The sequence below is a fragment of the Chiloscyllium punctatum genome, chromosome 45 (genome assembly GCF_047496795.1).
Source record: "Chiloscyllium punctatum isolate Juve2018m chromosome 45, sChiPun1.3, whole genome shotgun sequence".
NCBI classification, from domain to species: Eukaryota; Metazoa; Chordata; class Chondrichthyes; order Orectolobiformes; family Hemiscylliidae; genus Chiloscyllium; species Chiloscyllium punctatum.
In genome coordinates, this window is record NC_092783.1 from 8,065,512 (window position 1) to 8,085,385 (window position 19,874).

General features: G+C 40.5%; 1 protein-coding gene across 7 annotated transcripts in view; it reads left to right on the forward strand.

Moving 5' to 3' along the window:
* Positions 1–19,874, forward strand: part of LOC140467146 (neuron navigator 1-like) — a 641,282-nt gene that overhangs the window by 290,535 nt on the left and 330,873 nt on the right. For all 7 annotated transcript variants that reach the window (XM_072563228.1, XM_072563227.1, XM_072563230.1 and 4 more), the window contains one exon: positions 8,418–8,520. In XM_072563228.1, coding sequence (XP_072419329.1) covers positions 8,418–8,520 — 103 coding nt within the window. The remainder of the gene's footprint in view (positions 1–8,417; positions 8,521–19,874) is intronic.

A 19,874-nucleotide genomic window follows, 5' to 3' on the forward strand; every position in this document is an offset into this window, starting at 1 on the left:
GATAGAGTAGACAGTCAGAAACTTTTTCCCCGGGTACAACAGAGTGTTACAAGGGGACATAAATTTAAGATGAAGGGTGGAAGGTATAGGGGAGATGTCAGGGGTGGGTTCTTTACCCAGAGAGTGGTGGGGGCATGGAATGCGCTGCCCGTGGGAGTGGTAGAGTCAGAATCATTGGCGACCTTTAAGTGGCATTTGGATAGGTACATGGATGGGTGCTTAATCTAGGTTAGAAGTTCGGCACAACATCGTGGGCCGAAGGGCCTGTTCTGTGCTGTATTGTTCTATGTTCTATGTTCTATGTTCAGTAATTCATACAAACTGGACCTATTCATTACCCCTTCCCCTGTTCAACATGCACCGACCCATCAACACTTGGCTGAAGCCAAACCTTGGTGAGATGGCTTACCTTGGTTTTGGGACACCTATTGTTGATTTTCCTTCCTCCCAAAAATCCTTCAGTACCAATAGTGTCTACCAATCTCAGCAGTGCCACAAATCTATGGATTGATCTTCTTCCAGAGAGAGCACCAGACCTCTCACCTGGTAATAATCAAAGTTTGGATTAGTGGTGCTGGAAGAGCACAGCAGTTCAGGCAGCATCCGAGGAGCAGTAAAATCAACCTTTCGGGCAAAAGCCCTTCATCAGGAATACAGGCAGAGAGCCTGAAGGGTGGAGAGATAAGTGAGAGGGGGTGGGGGGGTGGGGAGAGGCCTCTTGACTGAAAAATGAAAGCCAAAAGACCACCCTGAGTGTAAAATCCAGCCCAAGAGTAAGGCAACTTTCAGTTTGACAGAAAACTTCAACTGATTCATCGATGTTCTTCAGAAAATGGAACCTGCTGCCTCTATTAGTCTGTTTGCACGTGACTAATCCATTGTTAAAGATTGATTCAATGCGCTGAATCTTTATGTTTTTAGGCCATGCATTGCTTTTGGAGAGTTTTATGGATGATTTGGTGGGTAAGCCTCTGCTGCTCATCTTATGCATTATGATCAGCCCAATATAATACCTCCTCTCATGCAACCATGTGCCATGACGGGTGGAATTGCCAGCTGCTGTGTGTGTATGAGTATATGATCGTTCATGGATGCAAACTTCCCTTGAAGGCAAAGGTTCATTTTACCGATGTGTTTAACAAGAGAGTCCACACACATTCAGGGGTGGGTGATGACAAAATCTCAACTACCATCCAGGTTCTGCTTCATTGCACAAAAATGTACACTCTGATCCACAGACCAAAAATATAATTAAGTCTAAGGTGTAGGTTTGCTCTCTGAGCTGTAGGTTTGATATCCAGATATTTCATTACCTGGCTAGGTAACATCATCAGTGGCGACCTCCAAGTGTAGCAAAGCTGTTGCCTCTTGCTTTCTATTTATATCTTTCTTCTGGATGGGGTTCCTGGGGTTTGTGGTGATGTCATTTCCTGTTCATTTTCTAAGGGTTGATAGATGGCACCTAGGTCTACGTGTTTGTTTATGGCATTGTGGTTGGACCAAATACTTAACTACACCAGCAACCATCCCAACACACACAAACGAAGCTGTATCAGAATACTATTCCAATGAGCCACCACACACTGCAGAACAGACGAACTACAAAAAACAGAGGAGAACCACCTATACAATGTATTCAAGAAGAACAGATACTCAAAACAAAATACAGTGCGCAGATTCCTCAAGAACAAACCACAACATGCAGACCAAACACAGCCAGAAACCCTAACCACCTTACCATACATCAAAGAAGTTTCAGAAATGACAGCCAGACTACTAAGACCCCTCAGAATCTAGTAGCACACAAATTCACCAACACTCTCAAACAAAAACTAACAAACTTAAAAGACCCAGTACAACCCATGGATAAAACCAACATCATCTACAAAATTCCATGCAAGGACTGCCACAAACACTACGTAGGACAAACAGGAAGAAAGTTAGCCACCAGGATACACGAACACCAGCTAGCCACAAAAAGACATGACCCTCTCTCCCTCGTAGCCCTATACACGGATGAAAAAAGCCACCATTTTGACTGGGACAACACATCTATCCTGGGACAGGCTAAGCAAAGACATGCCAGAGAATTCCTAGAGGCCTGGCACTCCAACCACAACGCCATAAACAAACACATAGACCTAGATGCCATCTATCAACTCCTCAGAAAATGAACAGGAAATGACATCACCACAAACCCCAGGAACCCCATCCAGAAGAAAGATATAAATAGAAAGCAAGAGGCAACAGCTTTGCTACACTTGGAGGTCGCCATTGATGATGTTACCTAGCCAGGTAATGAAACGTCTGGATATCAAACCTACAGCTCAGCGAGCAAACCTACACCCTAAATCTTAACCTGAGCTACAAACCTTGCATAATTAAGTTTGCTCCACCCTGAAGCTGTTGGCAGCTACTGTTCTTCCTTGCTGCACAGCTAAAGTTTGGCGGAGGATGATATAAAATCCAGTTTGTGCTTTAGAGAGTTCCTGGTTCTGCCTGCTAGTTAAGATTCACTCCGCCATCCCCCAGCGTATTCTACTTCTGTTTTGTGTTGCTGTCCCTATCAAGACCATCAGCTTTCAGGCTTGTCATATCCCTAGCCAATCCTTTTCATTAATGGATAATATCCTCTACTTTCTTGCCAAGTCCTTCACTGAACTCATTGCCATGCTGTGAAGTCCTAGAGATCTTCAGCAATGAAGAAGACCCTCCAACTCATCACATCAGTGCGAGTCAAAAACAACCATCCAACTATCCTAATTCCATTTTCCAGTATTTGGTTATTAGCCTTGTATACCTTGTCATCACAAGTACATATCTAAAAAATTCTGAAATGGTATGAGGGTTTCTGCCTTCCAGGTAGTGAATTCCAGATTCCCACCACCGTCTGGATGAAAAAGCTTTTCCTTGCACCTCATCTCTAACCCTTTTGCGTCTTGCCTTAACTCTATGCCCCTTATTCATTGATCCTTCCATGAAGGGAAATGTTTCTTTCTGTCGACCTGATTTATGCCCAACATAATTTTAGATATCTCAATTGTGACCCCTCTCTGCCCCAGGAGAACAACTCCAGTCTACCCACTCTCTTTTTATAACTGAAATTGTGCAGCCTAGGCAACATCCTGGTAAGTCTGCTCTGTATCCTCAAACCACAAACCTTCTATTGAAACCAGAGTGGTGATGATTTGATAAACCCCATCCATTCTAAGATGTGTCAGATTCCACCACAATTTCAAGTTGCAAATAAATCCACCCCATACTGCAAACAAAAACAAATCTTACTCTGCTCACTGTGAACTTGTTGGCAATCATTTTTTCTTTATTGTACAATTGAAGTTTGTTCAAAGGTGGAGTGTTCCCCTGATCATAAATATCCAAACATCCAGTATTACCATAGCCCACTCTACAAATTGACTTGTGAGGGCATCACAGACTGATTTCTCCATAGCTCCCTTACTGATCTATCTGTGATCCCTGGACTGATTGGATTTGACCTGCAAGAGTCAGGTCCTTGAACCTGGATGCACTAAGTGCCCAATTGCCTGTGGTATACCTCCTCAACTGCAATTGAATGAGGCACTTTATTGGGTGTTGTGGCAGTCCATGACGAACCATTGTCCCCTTACAGTCCATTAAAGTCTTGAACTTTCAAACATGGCCAAATATGACCATTTGTTTGAAGCACATTCAGTGTATTTGCCAGGTAAGTTCCTCATGTGACATTGAGGGTAGCATGGTGTTATATAGAAACAAGTCCACATCCTTGACTATTGAGTACTAACAACCATGACAAATGCCTAGCTTTCTGGTTGCACTAAAAAGTCGAGCAAGACTGAAGTATTGTGAGCCTGTAAATTCTAGTGATGTGCTAAATGGCAAGGTAAGCCAGAGATGTCATGAGCATTCAAAAGTACAGAGTATGTGATCACTACAAAATCAAGCTAAAAGCTAAGGAATACAGTCCTTGCAGGCGCAAGAGAAGCTTATGAGTCCCTGCATGCAGAGTGACCTGATAGGAGCATTGCAATATAAGGAGTCTGTGAGCTCCAGTGTGCAATGATGAATAAATGGTGCATCATATGTTGGTCTGAGATTGACTATGTAGTGAGATGTTGGTGATTGGAAGTTAAGGTAGAGAGGCAAGCAGCAAGGTGCTTCTGCTAGGTAACTGCTCTGACTTTCACAACAGGAATTGGTGCCATCTTGTTTTTCAGCAATGCATGGGAGAATCATGAACTATATGTGCACGCAAGGTGAGATTAGCTAATAATGAGATGCAAATCATAGAAGTAAGGTAGTCACTGCTTATTAGCAGATTCAAAACTTAGCATTGACACTGGATGGCACATAGGGCAGCAGAGTGGCTAGCATTGCAGCCTTACGGTGCCAGGGATCCGGGTTTGAATCTACCCTCGGGCGGCTATGTAGAGTTTGCACATTCTCCCCGTGTCTGTGTGGGTTTCTTCTGGATGCTCTGTTTTCCTCCCGCAGTCCAAACTTGTGCAGGTTAGATAGATTGGCCATGCTAAATTTACCATAGTGTCCAGGAATTTGAGGTTATAGGGATAGGGTTGGGTGTGGACTCGATAGGACAAATAGCCTCCTTCCACTCTGTAGGGAATCTGTGATTTATGATACCTGAAGGGGAAAATTGGAATTTGTCTTCTTGGCATCAAGACTCAAAGTTTTTCACTCTTGCTGCACTTTCCAAACTTCTTTGCCATTGCCCATGCCATTGGGAAAATTCTACCCAGCATCTGTTTAAATAGCTTAGCAAGTGATTGATTTACACACAATAACTCATTGTGAAGAAGTGATCACTTTCAGGATCAGACAACAAATGCGTTTCATAATGTTGCATCTGCGAACAATAACATACAGCTGAGGATAGAATAGAGGGAACCAGTTTGGAAGCAGTCTGAAGACTAATGAAGGAGCATTTCGATATAAGTGGCAAAAGAATGAATGCTGTTTTGCCAGTGACCAGATTCTTGCAGCAGCTGAGGGAGATATTTGCTTATTTTCAGATATTCTGAGTTAACTGTACTCATGTGCAGTTGCTTAAAATAGTTATGTTGTCTTACAATGTACATTAGCCATACTTCACTCACGATTTGAAGGATGATCACAAAAGATGAATGCTGCAGTCATCTTTTTCCACTGCAGATGCATAGCCATTTTTGATTGCTACACTCTGTAATTCGCTTTATCATTGTGTTATGCCCTGAACCATGAAAAATAACAAAATTGAACATGAAGCATTCCCAATGCTTTCTTGTGAACCTTCATATGGGATATGTGGTAGGTTACTCCACTATCATTGGTTGAGTTAGATTTCTTTCTTCATCACTTCTTTATTTATTAATCCATACTGACCCAGTGTCCTTTAATAGTCTGAATTACTTTTCCTAAAAGTTAACCCATTCGCAAATTAAGCTGACCGACCTTTAAATGCCAAGTTTATTCCTGTCTTTTTGTTGCAAAGGTACAACATTTACAATCTTGCTGTCCTTTATTTAAGGACAGTAGAGAGTTAGCAGACAGAGGAGGGTGCCCAAATTAATCTGGCGGCATGATGGGTCAGTGCTTAGCACTGCTGCCTCACAGTGCCAGGGACCCGGGCTCAGTTCCACTCTCGGGTGACTGTCTGTGTAGAGTTTGCATATCTGGGTGCTTCATTTTCTGCCCACGGTCCACAGGTGTGCAAGTTGGTGGATTGGCCATGCAAAATTGCCCATAGTGTCCAGGGATGTGCAGGTTAGGCCGATTAGCTATTCGAAATGTAGGATTACAGGGATAGGCTAGGAGGGTGGGTCTGGGTGGGGTGCTCTTTGGAGGGTTGGTTTGGACCTGATGGGCCAAATGACCTGCTTCCACATTGGAGGGAATCTATGATCCTTATCCCTATAGCTGCTCTTTGGCAATGTTCAAGTACAGTTCAGTTGCCTAATATCCACAGATGGCATGGAGGATGCAGCTTTAATGAGGTGTGAATGGCTGTAATTGTGAAACACAAGGACAACAGGAAATGGAAAGTGAGATACTTGGGCCACAAACAGATACTGAACACACCTCACTCGAGAGAAGAGGAACGACATGATTGATGCATGCAGCTCTTTGAGCTCTTGCATCACGCTACGTGTTGAGATGAGCAGTACAGGGCAATCATTTCCTGCCTCTGCCACCTGAAGATTCACCTTTAAGGAGCAGATATCGACAAATTTGTCCATGCTTCCCTTATCTTTTGAAATCCAGTATGGATGGAAAATCAAATTCTGTACTCAAACATTTTCTGAGAATGTGCTCTTCAGTAAGTGAGACTCCAAACCAGGATTGCAGTGTGACATTGCCACCTAATAACATGTGCACTATAGCAATCTAATTAAAAGAAGGTAATCCAAGAATACAGAATTGATTGGCAGATAAAGAGCAACTGATTTGCCAAGCCTGCCTGAACAACATTGTGGCCAAAGTATCCTATCCCCCATTCCCCATGTTTAAACACACCTTCCCATATATATTTAAGCACACATAAATATTTTAAGCATATATTCTGACTGTACAACACAGCTGTGTGTACATCATAAGACTTTTATTGAAATGAAGTTTAAAAAAATCTACCAACAGTATGTGTCCCTCATGGTAGATATAATGTGACTACAGCAGACTAGGACATTCACAGATGATTGCATTTCTATCAAAGCAGCACAGTGACGCTATATAAACTGAACTGTCCTGACACATGAGGAATATTCAAAATTATATCCTGATAATTTCTAAATCAGAGGGATGAAATTGATTTAAAAGTGCTTATTTCAAACCTATTTCCTTGAAAACAGTAAATTGAAATATTGTAAACATAAATTGTCTGTTATTCATCAACTGTATACAAGATGCATCACATTGGAAATATTTTTCGATATTTCCAATATCGAAACCAATGCCATGTGCAGTATTCATATGTATTGCTTTTTTTAAACAAAACCTGGAATATTGTGACGAGATCATTAAACAGAAAACTTCAGTCTCAATTAGTGGAGAATTTAAATCAAGTTACTTTGTACAATCTCATCCGTTTTTTTGTATTTTGTTTATAATACAGAGGACATCATAGTGATTATTGTCTTGAAGGAGCTATTGAATATCCTGGGAAGCTGAAACTCCATTGGTGGAGATGCAGAGATTACTTTGAACCACTTGTATGAATTAATTCAGCTCTCTCAGTCTTTGATCTTTCAACTTCATTACCTCCTGTAATCTCATCACCAATTGTTATTCAAACAACCATTCACAAGATTAACTGAAGTAGACAACAGAGGGATGTTGCTGTCATTCATAATTTCTTGCTAATAACTGTGTATTTTAAATTTATGCTTCGAACTTAAAATGTTCCTTCTGTTGAGATTGCCTTAATATGGACCCTCCTGTCATTTTGGAAAATATAATACTTACACTGCCTCCTTTTGGTGATAATTTATCTTTTTAAACTGGCTGCATAATATGCCATCTGATTTCATTGTTATAACATGCACAATAGTTGTTTTGATGTTCCTCCATCAATGTGTAACACTTGTTTGCATTGTATGTCACACAACCATCTAGAGGATCTTGTTGGCTGTGGACTTTCATACAACTGCCTGCAGCAGTTTAGTGGGGGTGGAATTTATGTAGGGTAAAGTGATGTCATTCTTTCCTCCCAAGAGTTTCATGCTGTGTTTTAGCCAGCGATCAGGCTGGTAACAACCTAAACTCATTCAACTAACACAACTGAATTGATGTAGCAGACTGTCTTTGGCTTCAAGCTTCCCATCCATCCGGTGAGGAGTGAAGAGTTTGGCACTTTTGGCTGCAGGCCCTGACTTACCCCTGCGTTTACAATCTCTTTCTTAGTGTAAATAATCGAAAGCAAAATCAAACAACTAGAATCTTAAACAATTCCTTACTTTAAATATACAGTAACTGAAGCAGAATGTCTGCAAACTTCTGGTTTCTTTTGTGTTTATTGTTAAATCTGCTGGAATTTCCGAATCATTTGATATTTTAAATCTAATACATAAGCATTAACAATATTCATTCAAATTGGAACTAGGTTTGAGCAAATGTTTTTGATAACCTTTCTTCAGTATTCTCTTCCATTCAGTCCTGATGCAATACTATCTAATTTAAAGTTTTTTTTGGGGGGGGGGGGGATATGAAAAATTGGAGGGAAATGGGTCTATTGGTTGAACTGAAACCAGTTTTGTTAGCTTTCCCACATACATCACACTGGATCATCTTTGCTTCCTTGTGTACGTCTGGCACCCATTAGACAGAAATGAATGATATTTGGCTAATCTTGACCAATTTCAGAACTGTGTAGAAAAGCAAGGTTGTAATTAATGTAATTGTTTTGTTTTTGTTCTTTTGATTAAAAGATCCAGAGACACAGAGAAAACGAACTGTTCAAAATATTGTAGATCTTCGACAGAATCTGGAAGACACCATGTCGAGTTTGAGGGGATCCCAGATAACCCATAGGTATGTCTTTATATCTATGAGCAAATGTCTTACTTATAATCTGAACAAAAGAGAATTGCATGTTGTATGTATGTCCATGTAAGGTTATATTTATTTTTGACATCCTTTCTAAGGTTAATAAAGCTTGCTAATTAGTACTGCATTGCCTCATGGTCTGGCAAAGTATTTTCCAAAGCATGCTTGACCTAAAACATGTTATCTTTCGATATTTCAATCACATTTTATTTCCTCAAGTGTTACATGGACATTCACATAATAATGGTGAAATGTTCAATGAGTTTGTCAGTAACTTCACTTAGAAAATAGTGAGCAACTGATTTTTGTTCTTCAGAATGTGCACGTGCCTATTTATTTTTTCTCTCTTTGAGGAGGACAATACCTGAATATTGCTATATTTACTTGTAGTTACCTTCATAACATTTGTGTCTATGAATGTGATCATAGATCACATCTTTTCCTGAGCCCAAACAAGACTGAGATAATCAAAATTCCTCAATCCTCAACCAAGGCAAGGATGGCCACAGACTCTCCCCTTTTTATTGGATTACTAGGTTCACCAGCTAGAAAAGAGGGATTAACTCCAAGGAATCGGAAAAGAGGTAAGATGTTAACTAATGCATTATAATACAGTGGCATAAGAGCTGCCTTTCCACACATTACAACATGGCTTGTTCTGCTACATCTGACAATATAATCTCATGGCAACACTGCTACATCTTGCCTTCTTGACTTACCAGACTACCTACCAAATGTAAAGAGGATGAGAACAAGTGTGGAATTTCTCGTCACTAGTTTCAAGAAAAGACCGTTGACTGAAATACCTCATGAGTGTGTTTACACTCTGACCCATGACTAGCTAATTCCTTTGTCACTGGCTAATGATCCCACTGGTTTTGCTCTTTCTAACAACCACCCTGGTGCAAGATGCTGGTTTCTCTCAGCCAGGCAGCTGTGAATAATTTTGAGTTGATGTCAGTGTTCCCGCTCTAGACACCTCTCACCACAGACTAAAATATTGAAACTGATATTTTGGAAGCAATGACTATTTGCATCTTTAGCAATTCCATCTGAATATTCAAAGAAGGTTTGTGGAGAACAAAATTGACAGTAGCTTGAGTCAGTACAGCAATAAAGTCTATTGACTCAGTTACATTGGAAACCTGCTTAATTTGTTGTTTTTGATGTATGGACATTACCTACTTGTATAGCAAATTATTTGATTATTTTTTTCAAAAGGATCTAAATTGTCTTATATTTAGGCAAGTATTGTAGCTGACATTAAAATTTTAATCTTCCAATCAGGAAGACAAAATGTAGTTATATTAAATCATGTGATTTGAGACACAAGTGTATTACACAGAAAACTTTCAGTAGTAGTTCAACTGATCAGCCAACACTTCTCCAACAGAAGCTTTAAGCATCTTTAGCGTGCCACAAGTATAATAATTTTAAAGGAACAGCATTAAATTTGTTGCCTGTTGGAAATTATTTTGTTTTACGGATTCAGTGACCAACATCAGTGGCTAGGATGCCCCATTCCACCTCATGCATGATGACATTTTCACTATTTAATCCAATTTGTGACAAAATCAGTGCACGTGGAATGCAGTAAATATCTATTCTATATTTTGTGAATTGCTTTAAAGTAACTTTATTCTTTAAATGACTGTTGCCTGCATTCAGAAGAAATGTACGTTGAACATCATAAACATTAAATCATCATTTGCAGACTGAATGATTTTGGTGTCCTTTTACTGTCATAAACTGTCAGCTACCATAGGCTTCATATAACGTTACATGCACTAACGTTTTGCAGAAGCAACAAAAATTCAGCTTGTAAACCCTTTTCTTTGTTATTGTCTGTTAATCTGCATGCAGAATGTTTTTAGACAGAAATGGGCTGTGTTAATGTTGTAATAAACGGATTTGCATGTGAGGGATGTCTGCTGCTGTCTTGCATTAATTTGGTCTAAGCGAGGATAATTGGTGTCTGATTTTTGGTCATGGGAACTGGCGTTTTGTGAGGCTCGTGAATAAGCTGTCAGTGCTCCAATATGACTACATCTGTGCCATTCCCCTCCAAATTTAAAGTGATCTTTAACAGACTAGTGCATATTTAAATCTAAGTAAAGCATTTTTTGTGGTTTTGCAAGATGGGTGCAAGTCAGTCTTAGAATCCTTGAGCTAGATACACTCCTGGGTAAGGAAGTGAATATGGCTTTGGTTCATATTTACTCAACACCCATTGTCATAACTCATATATAAAGAATTGTATGGACAAGTAAATACTAAATCTCTTCATACTTGGGTGAGGCGTAGCCTAGTTGTATTATCACTGGACTATTTCTGGGGACTCAGATTCAAATTCTGCAGTGACAGATGGTGAAATTTGAATTCAGTGAAAAAAATCTGGAATTAAATGATTAATGATGACCATGAAATGATTGTCCATTTTGGGAGGAACCCATATGGTTCACTAATGTCCTTTAGGGAAGGACATTGCCGTTATTATGTGGTCCAGGCAGACATGTGACTGCAAACCCCCAGCAAAATGGTTGACTCTTAACTGCCCTAGGATTGAATAATAAGATGTTAACCTGGCCAGTGACACCCACATAAAAAAGAATGAAGAGAGGGGAAACAATTGGCTACAAAAAGGTAAACACAAACAATACAAAACAAAACAAATCCTCCTGTTCTATCATGTATTCATTTATTCAGATTTTGTCGATCTATTTGACTTGGATAATATTGAATATTTAGATTTACCAAATCTCCATAAAATTAAAATTTAGTTTGCTTCAGTAATTGGTTGTAAGCACACTTTTATTTGCTAAATACAATGGCTTATATTTTAGTCAGAAATCAAATCAGATAACTCAAAAAAAGGGGTGAGAAATAAGAAACAGTGGGCAACACGGTGGCTCAGTGGTTAGCACTGCTGCCTCATAGTGCCAGAGACCTGGGTTCAATTCCCGCCTCAGGCAACTGTCTGTGTGGGGTTTGCACATTCTCCCCGTGTCTGCGTGGGTTTCCTCCGGGTGCTCCGGTTTCCTACCACTGTCGAAAAATGTGCAGGTTAGGTGAATTGGCCATGCTAAATTACCCGTAGTGTTAGATGAAGGGGGAAATGTAGGGGAATGGGTCTGGGTGGGTTGCTCTTCGGAGGGTCGGTGTGGACTTGTTGGGCCAAAGGGCCTGTTTCCACACTGTAAGTAATCTAATCTAATCCTGAAATCGGAATCATTTGTGCTAGTTTTTGTCTATTAGAAATAAGCATGGAGCTGCCGAGTGGCAGCCATATGCACGTTTTCAGAATGAATGGCACTGTACATTATGTTAGGAAGGGCATTCATATTGTCAAACAGTGTGCAGCAGTGCTTTGCTTTGATACCAGAGGTTCTATTTGAGAAGGAGGAGAAAGTGAGGACTGCAGATGCTGGAGATCAGAGCTGAAAATGTGTTGCTGGAAAAGCGCAGCAGGTCAGGCAGCATCCAAGGAACAGGAGAATAGATGTTTCAGGCATAAGCCTTCATTCCTGAAGAAGGGCTTATGCCCGAAACGTCGATTCTCCTGTTCCTTGGATGCTGCCTGACCTGTTGCGCTTTTCCAGCAACACATTTTCAGTTCTATTTGAGAAGCAAATGCTCACACAGCTGAATATGTGTTCAACGGCAAGAGCGTCCACCCCAACCTCAGCTTTGTTTAAAGCAATCATCAACTGCTTTTAGGTTTGTTTAATTTATTTCTGGCCATTATATCAACTGAACTAGCGTTTGGTGATTTTTCTTGATTAAAACATGGAAACATTGACCACTCTAGAAAATGGAGTTGGTGTGACAGGTGATGGAATATGCATTGCCTTCAAGATTCTAAAAAGAAAATCTCCCTAGCCATGTATAAATGAATAGGGAATCCCCTTGGAATTGAGTATGCTGAGGAAAATGAATAGAATGTGTTCACAGTAAGATTAGGTAGAAAGAAGCAAGGAAGAGAGAAGAGCTGTCTCTGCCACCATTTTGCTCAATGGAGCTTACAAAATCTCTGTGCTCAATGCAAGCTACCTCCATTCCATCTCTCTTGGCAGAAGTGGAAAGAGCATACAGCTTTGCTGAGATTTCTCTCTCTGTTCAGGATGCCATTGATTCCATGCAGGTCACTTTACAGTCGTTGCATGTATCTGCAGGGTGACTAAGCAAAAGATTTCAACAATGTGGGAAAATGCACAGTTGTCCACTTTGGTGGAAATAATGGAAAAGAATAATAATATTTAAATAGAGGGAGTCTGCAGTATTCTGCAGTAAGGAGTGTCTTTGCACGTGAAAAATAAAAGTTAGTATGCTATAGTAAAGGTGATTACAAAGACAAGTGAAATGTTAACATTTATTGCAAGGGGAATGAAGTATAAAAACAAGGAAGTCTTGTTGTAGACATATGGGCTTTGGTGAGACCACCTTTGAAGTATTGTGAATAGTTTTGGTCTCCTTAAATGAGCCAGAATATATTTGCATTGGAAGCAGTTCAGAGAGGATTCACAAAGCAGATTTCTGATGAAGATATTGTAGAAGGAGACAGCAATTACAATTTTGTCAGCATCCACCAGTAGCTACCACGTCACCTTCAGAGGGAGAAGAAGCAAGTGATGATCAGCTGAGGAGGTGGAGGAAAATGATGAGACCTCCAGTCTACTCACCTCACTGTCATTTTCTTTAACTCTTTAAAACCATGCTCTAGCTAAGGATGTCGCAGTCCAACATCACTGAACTGTTTTTTGCTAGATCAGGGTATATGCTGAGAAGGGTGGCAAGCCCATCCTGTGGCTCTTCCAGCTAATGGAATTTTATGCCCTTGGCTCATTTCAAGGAAGATGAGACCTGTAGGGTACTGCAACTGTCCCCACATTGTTTTACATTCATCCAATGACAAACCTGCAAAGTTCACCAACAGAAACGGCTTCCATTCCAATGGTTAACTTACATGTGACCCATGATTTTGGCAATCTGTGTCAAATATCCAGGGAGGGGCCATGAATCTTACACAGTTGAAAATTTCGGTTCCTGCCTTGTGCCCTGCACCATTCAGTGAAGGTAACTGGGAGGCAAAAGCTACCCCCTCCAATATGACATTGACATTTGAAGAAACCTCATGATGTATCAAAGCAGTGAAGTAATTTCTGAAGAATTGTTGCGGTTGTAACATAGAATGCACAGCAGCTAATTTAGACATTGTAAGCTCACACGAGCAGCAAACTGATAATGTCCAGATTTAGGAGAGTTCACTGCGGAGAGTTCACTGGGGAATAAGTATTTTCCCAGCTCACCAGAGAAAGCTTCCTGGTGTTCCCTGGAATAGGGATCTGCTACATTCACCTGAGAGGGTGATAGGATCTCAAACTGATACCTCATCTGAAAGATGATCAGCTGAAGATACATTACTACATCAGAGCGTAGGAGATCTGATCTTGTCTCTGGAGGGAGCTTTGAATCGTAACCTTCTTACTTAAATACAAAGTTCCTATCACAGAGCCACACTGACTGTACAAATGGTATGAGAAAACCCCAGATTAAAGTGACATGAAGATACAACAATGTCCATATTAACACGAGAGCATTTGTAGAATGACTCATAGGGTTCCTTACGGTAAGAACCCACTGCCTGGAGCAATGTGGCATGCTGTGCACTTTTACAACTGAAGCTGACAAAGCTGGCATGACTTGGATGCACATGATCTGGAGAAGTTACAGCAATTTACATCTGAAGATAAAGGTCATGTCATTGACCAGGAGGGACATCAAAGAGAGTGTGACAGAGTGATGCATCACTGAGCATAAGAAGCCAGAGATAACATCATTGAAACCTGCTCATGATGAATGAGCTGGTTTTCCCTTCAGTTGGATTTTTCTGTTGAAAATTTGGTTGTTAATCTTGGAAGCAATCCTGGTTAAGTGCAAAGAATATGCAAATCTTGTTATTGTTGCATCCTTATCCTTTGCTGTTGCTAAGTAAATATCTAGTTATTATTCTGATTGATCACTCGATATGTTCAGGAGATTCCACTTTCAAGTATATACACATTATATTTCCTACTGATTATTAAGGAAAACGCAGCAGTCAGTGAGAAGGGAAATTAACACCATATGATGCGAAGGTTAGGTAACTATTAAGGTTTAATCAGCATATCATGTCAGAGTCTTGTGCAGTAAAGCCTCTATAGATAGCCCGGAGGGATCTTCTTTTGATCCTTTCATCATTGCTAATCCTTCTGTGCTTAGAGTTTACGTTGACTGAAGAATTGCCATTGAATGTTTGAACACTTGCTGGGCCAAAGTTAAACAGTATGTATCGGGGCCTTTCTGCAGACCAGTCAAGAGGGAGTGGACATGTGAGCTGCCTGTCGATTATCTTCCAGCCTTGAATAGCTTCCTTGAAAAATCAGACATAATAGAAATTTCACCAGTGGCTGTGTGGAAATCTGTAATAAAAATCTTGTCAAATTTCCTAATCACATTCAATTGCTGTAAAACTCCATCTGTTTCAGTAGTGTTCTATAAGCTGTGTCCAATGACGGATGGACAATAAATAACAGTGAAGTAATTTCTGAAGTTGCTGGAAATATGAAATAAAAAGAGAAAATTCTGGTGATGCTTGGCAGGTTTGGCAGCATGTGTAAAAAGAGAAGCAGAGTTAACCTTTCAAGACCAATCTGACTGCTGTTCAGAACTGGGCAATAAATGTTGTCCTACCGAAAAATTAGTGCACCCCATGAACAAATAAAAAAGAAAAAAAATGCTCATTCCATATTCCCACTGACAAAATGGATGCAAATATGGAAGATGTGTGCAGGCCAGGTCTTAACACAATCCCTGCACACTACATTGTGTTGTCTACAAAGTGCAATGACTTGGCTGTGGTCATCAATGTGGCAGTTCAAGGATCCCTAACGTTTGATGCTATTGCTGTTAAGGAGTCAGTTGTTTGTAGAAGATAAGAAGTGCTTGGCCATTGCAACTTCTTTCATTTTTCGGATGTCTAAACAAACTTTTCATCTCTCACCTGTGTTGTACTTAATCAGATTCAACAGCTAAATTGCATTAGAGTATATATTTTAAGAGTGTAAATGAGGGTATAGTTACACAAGTAAGGTTGGCTAAGTAAGATCTGTGAAACCCATGCGGCCTCAGTGAGTTCTCTTGTCATATTCTTCACCCCATTATGTCAAGCGCAGTTCCTGAGGCTGCAATTGGAATGGAGGGACCCTCCTCTGTAGATGGCCCTGTTGGCCTGGAAGACTTGGCTACTGAATCCTGGACTTGTTAGGCTTTGAGTGTCCTGTCCAGATGCATGGTCACGCTCCTTGGCTGAATATTCTGCAGGCTTTGGATCTCCACATGGAGGTAGAGGGAGGGCAAAGCCTCAGAATAAAAGGAAAACCCTTTTTAACTGAGATGAGGAGGAATTTCATCCAGAATGAATTGTCACAAATACCAAGTCACTGAGTGTAATTAAAACAGGGATAGTTAAGTCCTTGATCGGTAAGAGGATCAAAGTGTTGGGGAGAAGGTGTAACAGGAGTGAGTCGGGATCCCTTGTCCCTTTCTCATTTTGCCATTAATGCTGAATACCTTCAGTAAGAGTGATGGAGTGTAAGTCTATATGCATCTCTGGCACACACAGCGTGTAGACCTGGGTTTACAATGCGGTCTGTAACCTATTCATGGGGCTACATGCATGCAGGAGCCAGCATAGTATCAGTAACATTAGTGCACTCCATATTCTTGATCCAGCTTCCGTAGTACCCTTGACAAACCTCTGCTGTTTCTCTGCTTCTCTGTACATTTTGATAAAACCATTATTAGCCAGGACTATGGGGTTATCTTCAGCCTGGGGTTAACCAGGTTTCTGATCCCTGGCAGTCCTTTGAGTGCCAGAGTCCTAGGGTATTTCTTCATCAGCCAGCTATGGGGACAAGTCATTGATATTCTTACTAGATTCTGCTCCCAAGGTAGAGAGTGCACCACAGCGAAAGTATCCAAGATGGTGGAGCGTACAGGTGAAAGCCTTCCCAATGCATTCTCTGAAGATTGAGTGGCTTCCTCCTCAGAATGGAGATTGTGCTGAAGCTTCTTCTTGGTACTTTGTATTTTTTCACTGGTGTCTGAACAGGGGAAATGAAGCAATTATTGGCGAGTATAAAAAGGGTAAATGTGCAAGTTAAAAATGACTAAGCATTGCATTAATGGGACATGGTATAAAGAACCTTGCTGAGTTGGATGGTCATTATTGTCTTTCCATCCCTATGTGAACTGTCCTGCTCTTGTTTGGTCACCTCCAGTATTTTCTCCCTGAGTGGAGTGAGGCACTGAACGTTACAATACTTCATCTTTTACCTCCTCCCTTCTTACCGACCAAGGATCCAAACACACCTTCCAGATGAAACAGTGGTTTACCTATATTTCTTTAAATCTAGTCAGGTATTCACTGCTCACAATATGATCTCCTGTACATGGTGAGACCACTTGATGGAACACCTCCACTCTGTCTATAATGACTGGATCTTCAGTTGTTTTCCTTTATTATGCATGACTTTGCTCTTAGACTTGCACATTTCTGTCTGAGGCCTGCTGCAATGAAGCCCAATCTAAGGTGAAGGAATGGCAGTACGTTTTCCATTTTGGCACTTTCCAGCCTTCAGGGTACAACTTTGAGTTCAGCAATTTCAGCTCATGAACACATTCCTCAAATCTGATGTTGTCGCATCTCTCCCCACAAGTGTATTGATTGCATGGGTTCACACTCAGTCAAGCTGATCTGTTTTCTACATATCACACCTACCAGTAACATTTATTTTGCACCTATATTTCTCCTCTCTTACCATTAGCCCACCCATTATCCTCTGTTCTGGATACCTCACCAACTTTACTGCATTCCTTCTGCTCCTCGTTTATCAATAGAATTATGGCAGCACTTTCTAGCCCCCTTTGGGTCCAGAGAAGAGTCATATTGGACTTGAAACTTTAATTCTGTTCTTCTCTCCACATGTACTGCTGGACCTGTTGAGTTTCTCTAGCAGTTTCTGTTATATTAAAGAAAATATGAACTTTAGAAGAGTAAAACTTGACTTTATTGAAACATTCTAAGATCTTGACAGGGTAGATGTGGAGAGGATGTTTTCTGTTATGGGAGGATCAAACACTAGTTCCTAGGCCTATCGATCCTCAATTGCTTCATCGATGATCTCTCCATTGTAAGGTCAGAAACTGGGACATTTGCTGATGATTACACAATGTTCAACATCATTCACAACACACCAAATTCTGAAGCAGTCCAGGTTAAAATGCAGCATAGACCTGGACTATATCCAGGCTTGGGCTTAAAAGTGGCAAATAATATTTGTGCCACATAATTGCCAGGCAATGACCATCTCCAATAAGAGCCAACCTAACCATTGCCCCTTCACATTTAATGGCGTTATCATCACTGAATTCCCCCAGTATCACCATCCAGGGGGTTACTATTGATCAGAAACTCAACTGGACTCACTAATAAATACACTAACTACAAGACGATGTCTGAGGATAGGAATACTGTGGCGAGTAACTCACCACCTAACTCTCCAAAGCCTCTCCATTATCTACACGGCATATATCAGAAGGGTAATGGCATACTCTCCACTTGCCTGGATGAGTACAAAAGCACTCAAGAAGTTTGACATCATCCAAGACAAAGCAGCCAGTTGGTTGGCAGCACATCCACAAAAATTCACTCACTCCGATGTCAACAGTCAGTAGCAGCAGTGTATACATTCGACATCATGCACTGCAGAAATTCATCCAAGATCCTGAGACAGTACCTTCCAAACCTATGATCACTTACATCTTAAAGGATCAGGACAGCAGATATATGGAACACCACAACCTTCAAGTTCCCCTCCAAATCAATCAACATCCTGACTTGGAAATACACTGCATCGCCTTCAGTATCATTCAGTCAAAATCCTGGAATTCATTCCGCAGTGGCATTGTGTGTCAACCTCCAGCAGGTGGATTGCAGTAATTCAAGAAGGCAGCTCACCACCGCCTTCTGAAGGACAACCAGGGACTGGCAGTAAATCAATGAGGTAAAAACAATGACTGGCAGTAAATGCTGACCTAGCCATCAGTTCCATAAGTGAATTTTTTTTAAAAATTGGAGGCAGTATTTTAAACTCAGTGCATTGCCCATTTAAAATCTAGATGAGGCAATTACTTTTTCCTGAGGTTCATGGGTTTGTAACTCTTTCTGAAAATGAGATGGAAGCAGAGTCTTTGAGTAGTTTTAAGGTGGGGCTGGATAGATTCTTGTTAAGCAAGTGGGTGAAAGGTCATTAGGGATTTGAGAATGTGAATTTGAGGTTGCAGTCTAGTTAATTTGGTCTTATTGGATAGCAAAAAGGCCAATTGGCCTACCCTGCTGTTTGTTTTATATTTGTACTACAACAAGCAAGAGAAATAAAACATATCAGTAGAAGCACAAGGACAGGATTGGGTGTTTAACTTAAGTATGTGTTCTTTATACACAGACATGGAACAAATTAAATGAAATGAAGGAACTAATTGAATGATTTGAAGATGAAAATTCATCTTGGCAGATTTGACACAGTGATAATTACTGAATCATGGGTTCAAGATGGTCAGAACTTGGAACGAACTAAACCAACTTTTAGGGTTGACTGAAAACATATGGAAAGAGCTAGGGTGGAAGAAATCGCCAGTGAATAAGAATGAAATCGTTTCAAAGTAGGGGAGGATGTAACTGAAATTAAGCAAGCATTGGAAACTTTTTGGTTAGTTGAGAAGGCCGTAATGGAATCCTCACCCGACTAGTAATCCAAAGCACAAGGCTAATACTTGGAGCACGTGGGTTTGAAATGAAATCTCAACATTTCAACTCACTTTAATTCCAGATTTCTTTTTTATTAAGTAAAATGGTGACAATTTGATTGTCATAAAACCCCAGCAAGTTCACTCATATCCTTGGGGAAGGAAATCTGCCATCTTTACCTGTTCTGCCAACATGTGACTCCAGACCCACAATGATATGATTGATTATTAACTGCCCTAGCAAGCCACTCTGTTGTACCAGAAAAACTGCTACTAAATTTATTGGAAAGAGTGAAACTGGATGGACCACTAGCATTAATCTAGGCACTGGAAATGACAACAGCAAACCAAGCCCTTTCAATTCTTAAAAGTCCTCCTAACTAATTGGTGGCTTGTGCCAAGGGTGGGAGAGCTGTATTGCAGAATATTCAAGCAACAATCAGTTGTGCTCATAGAATTGTAACTTAAAGGCATTGTCCCAGACACCACTATCA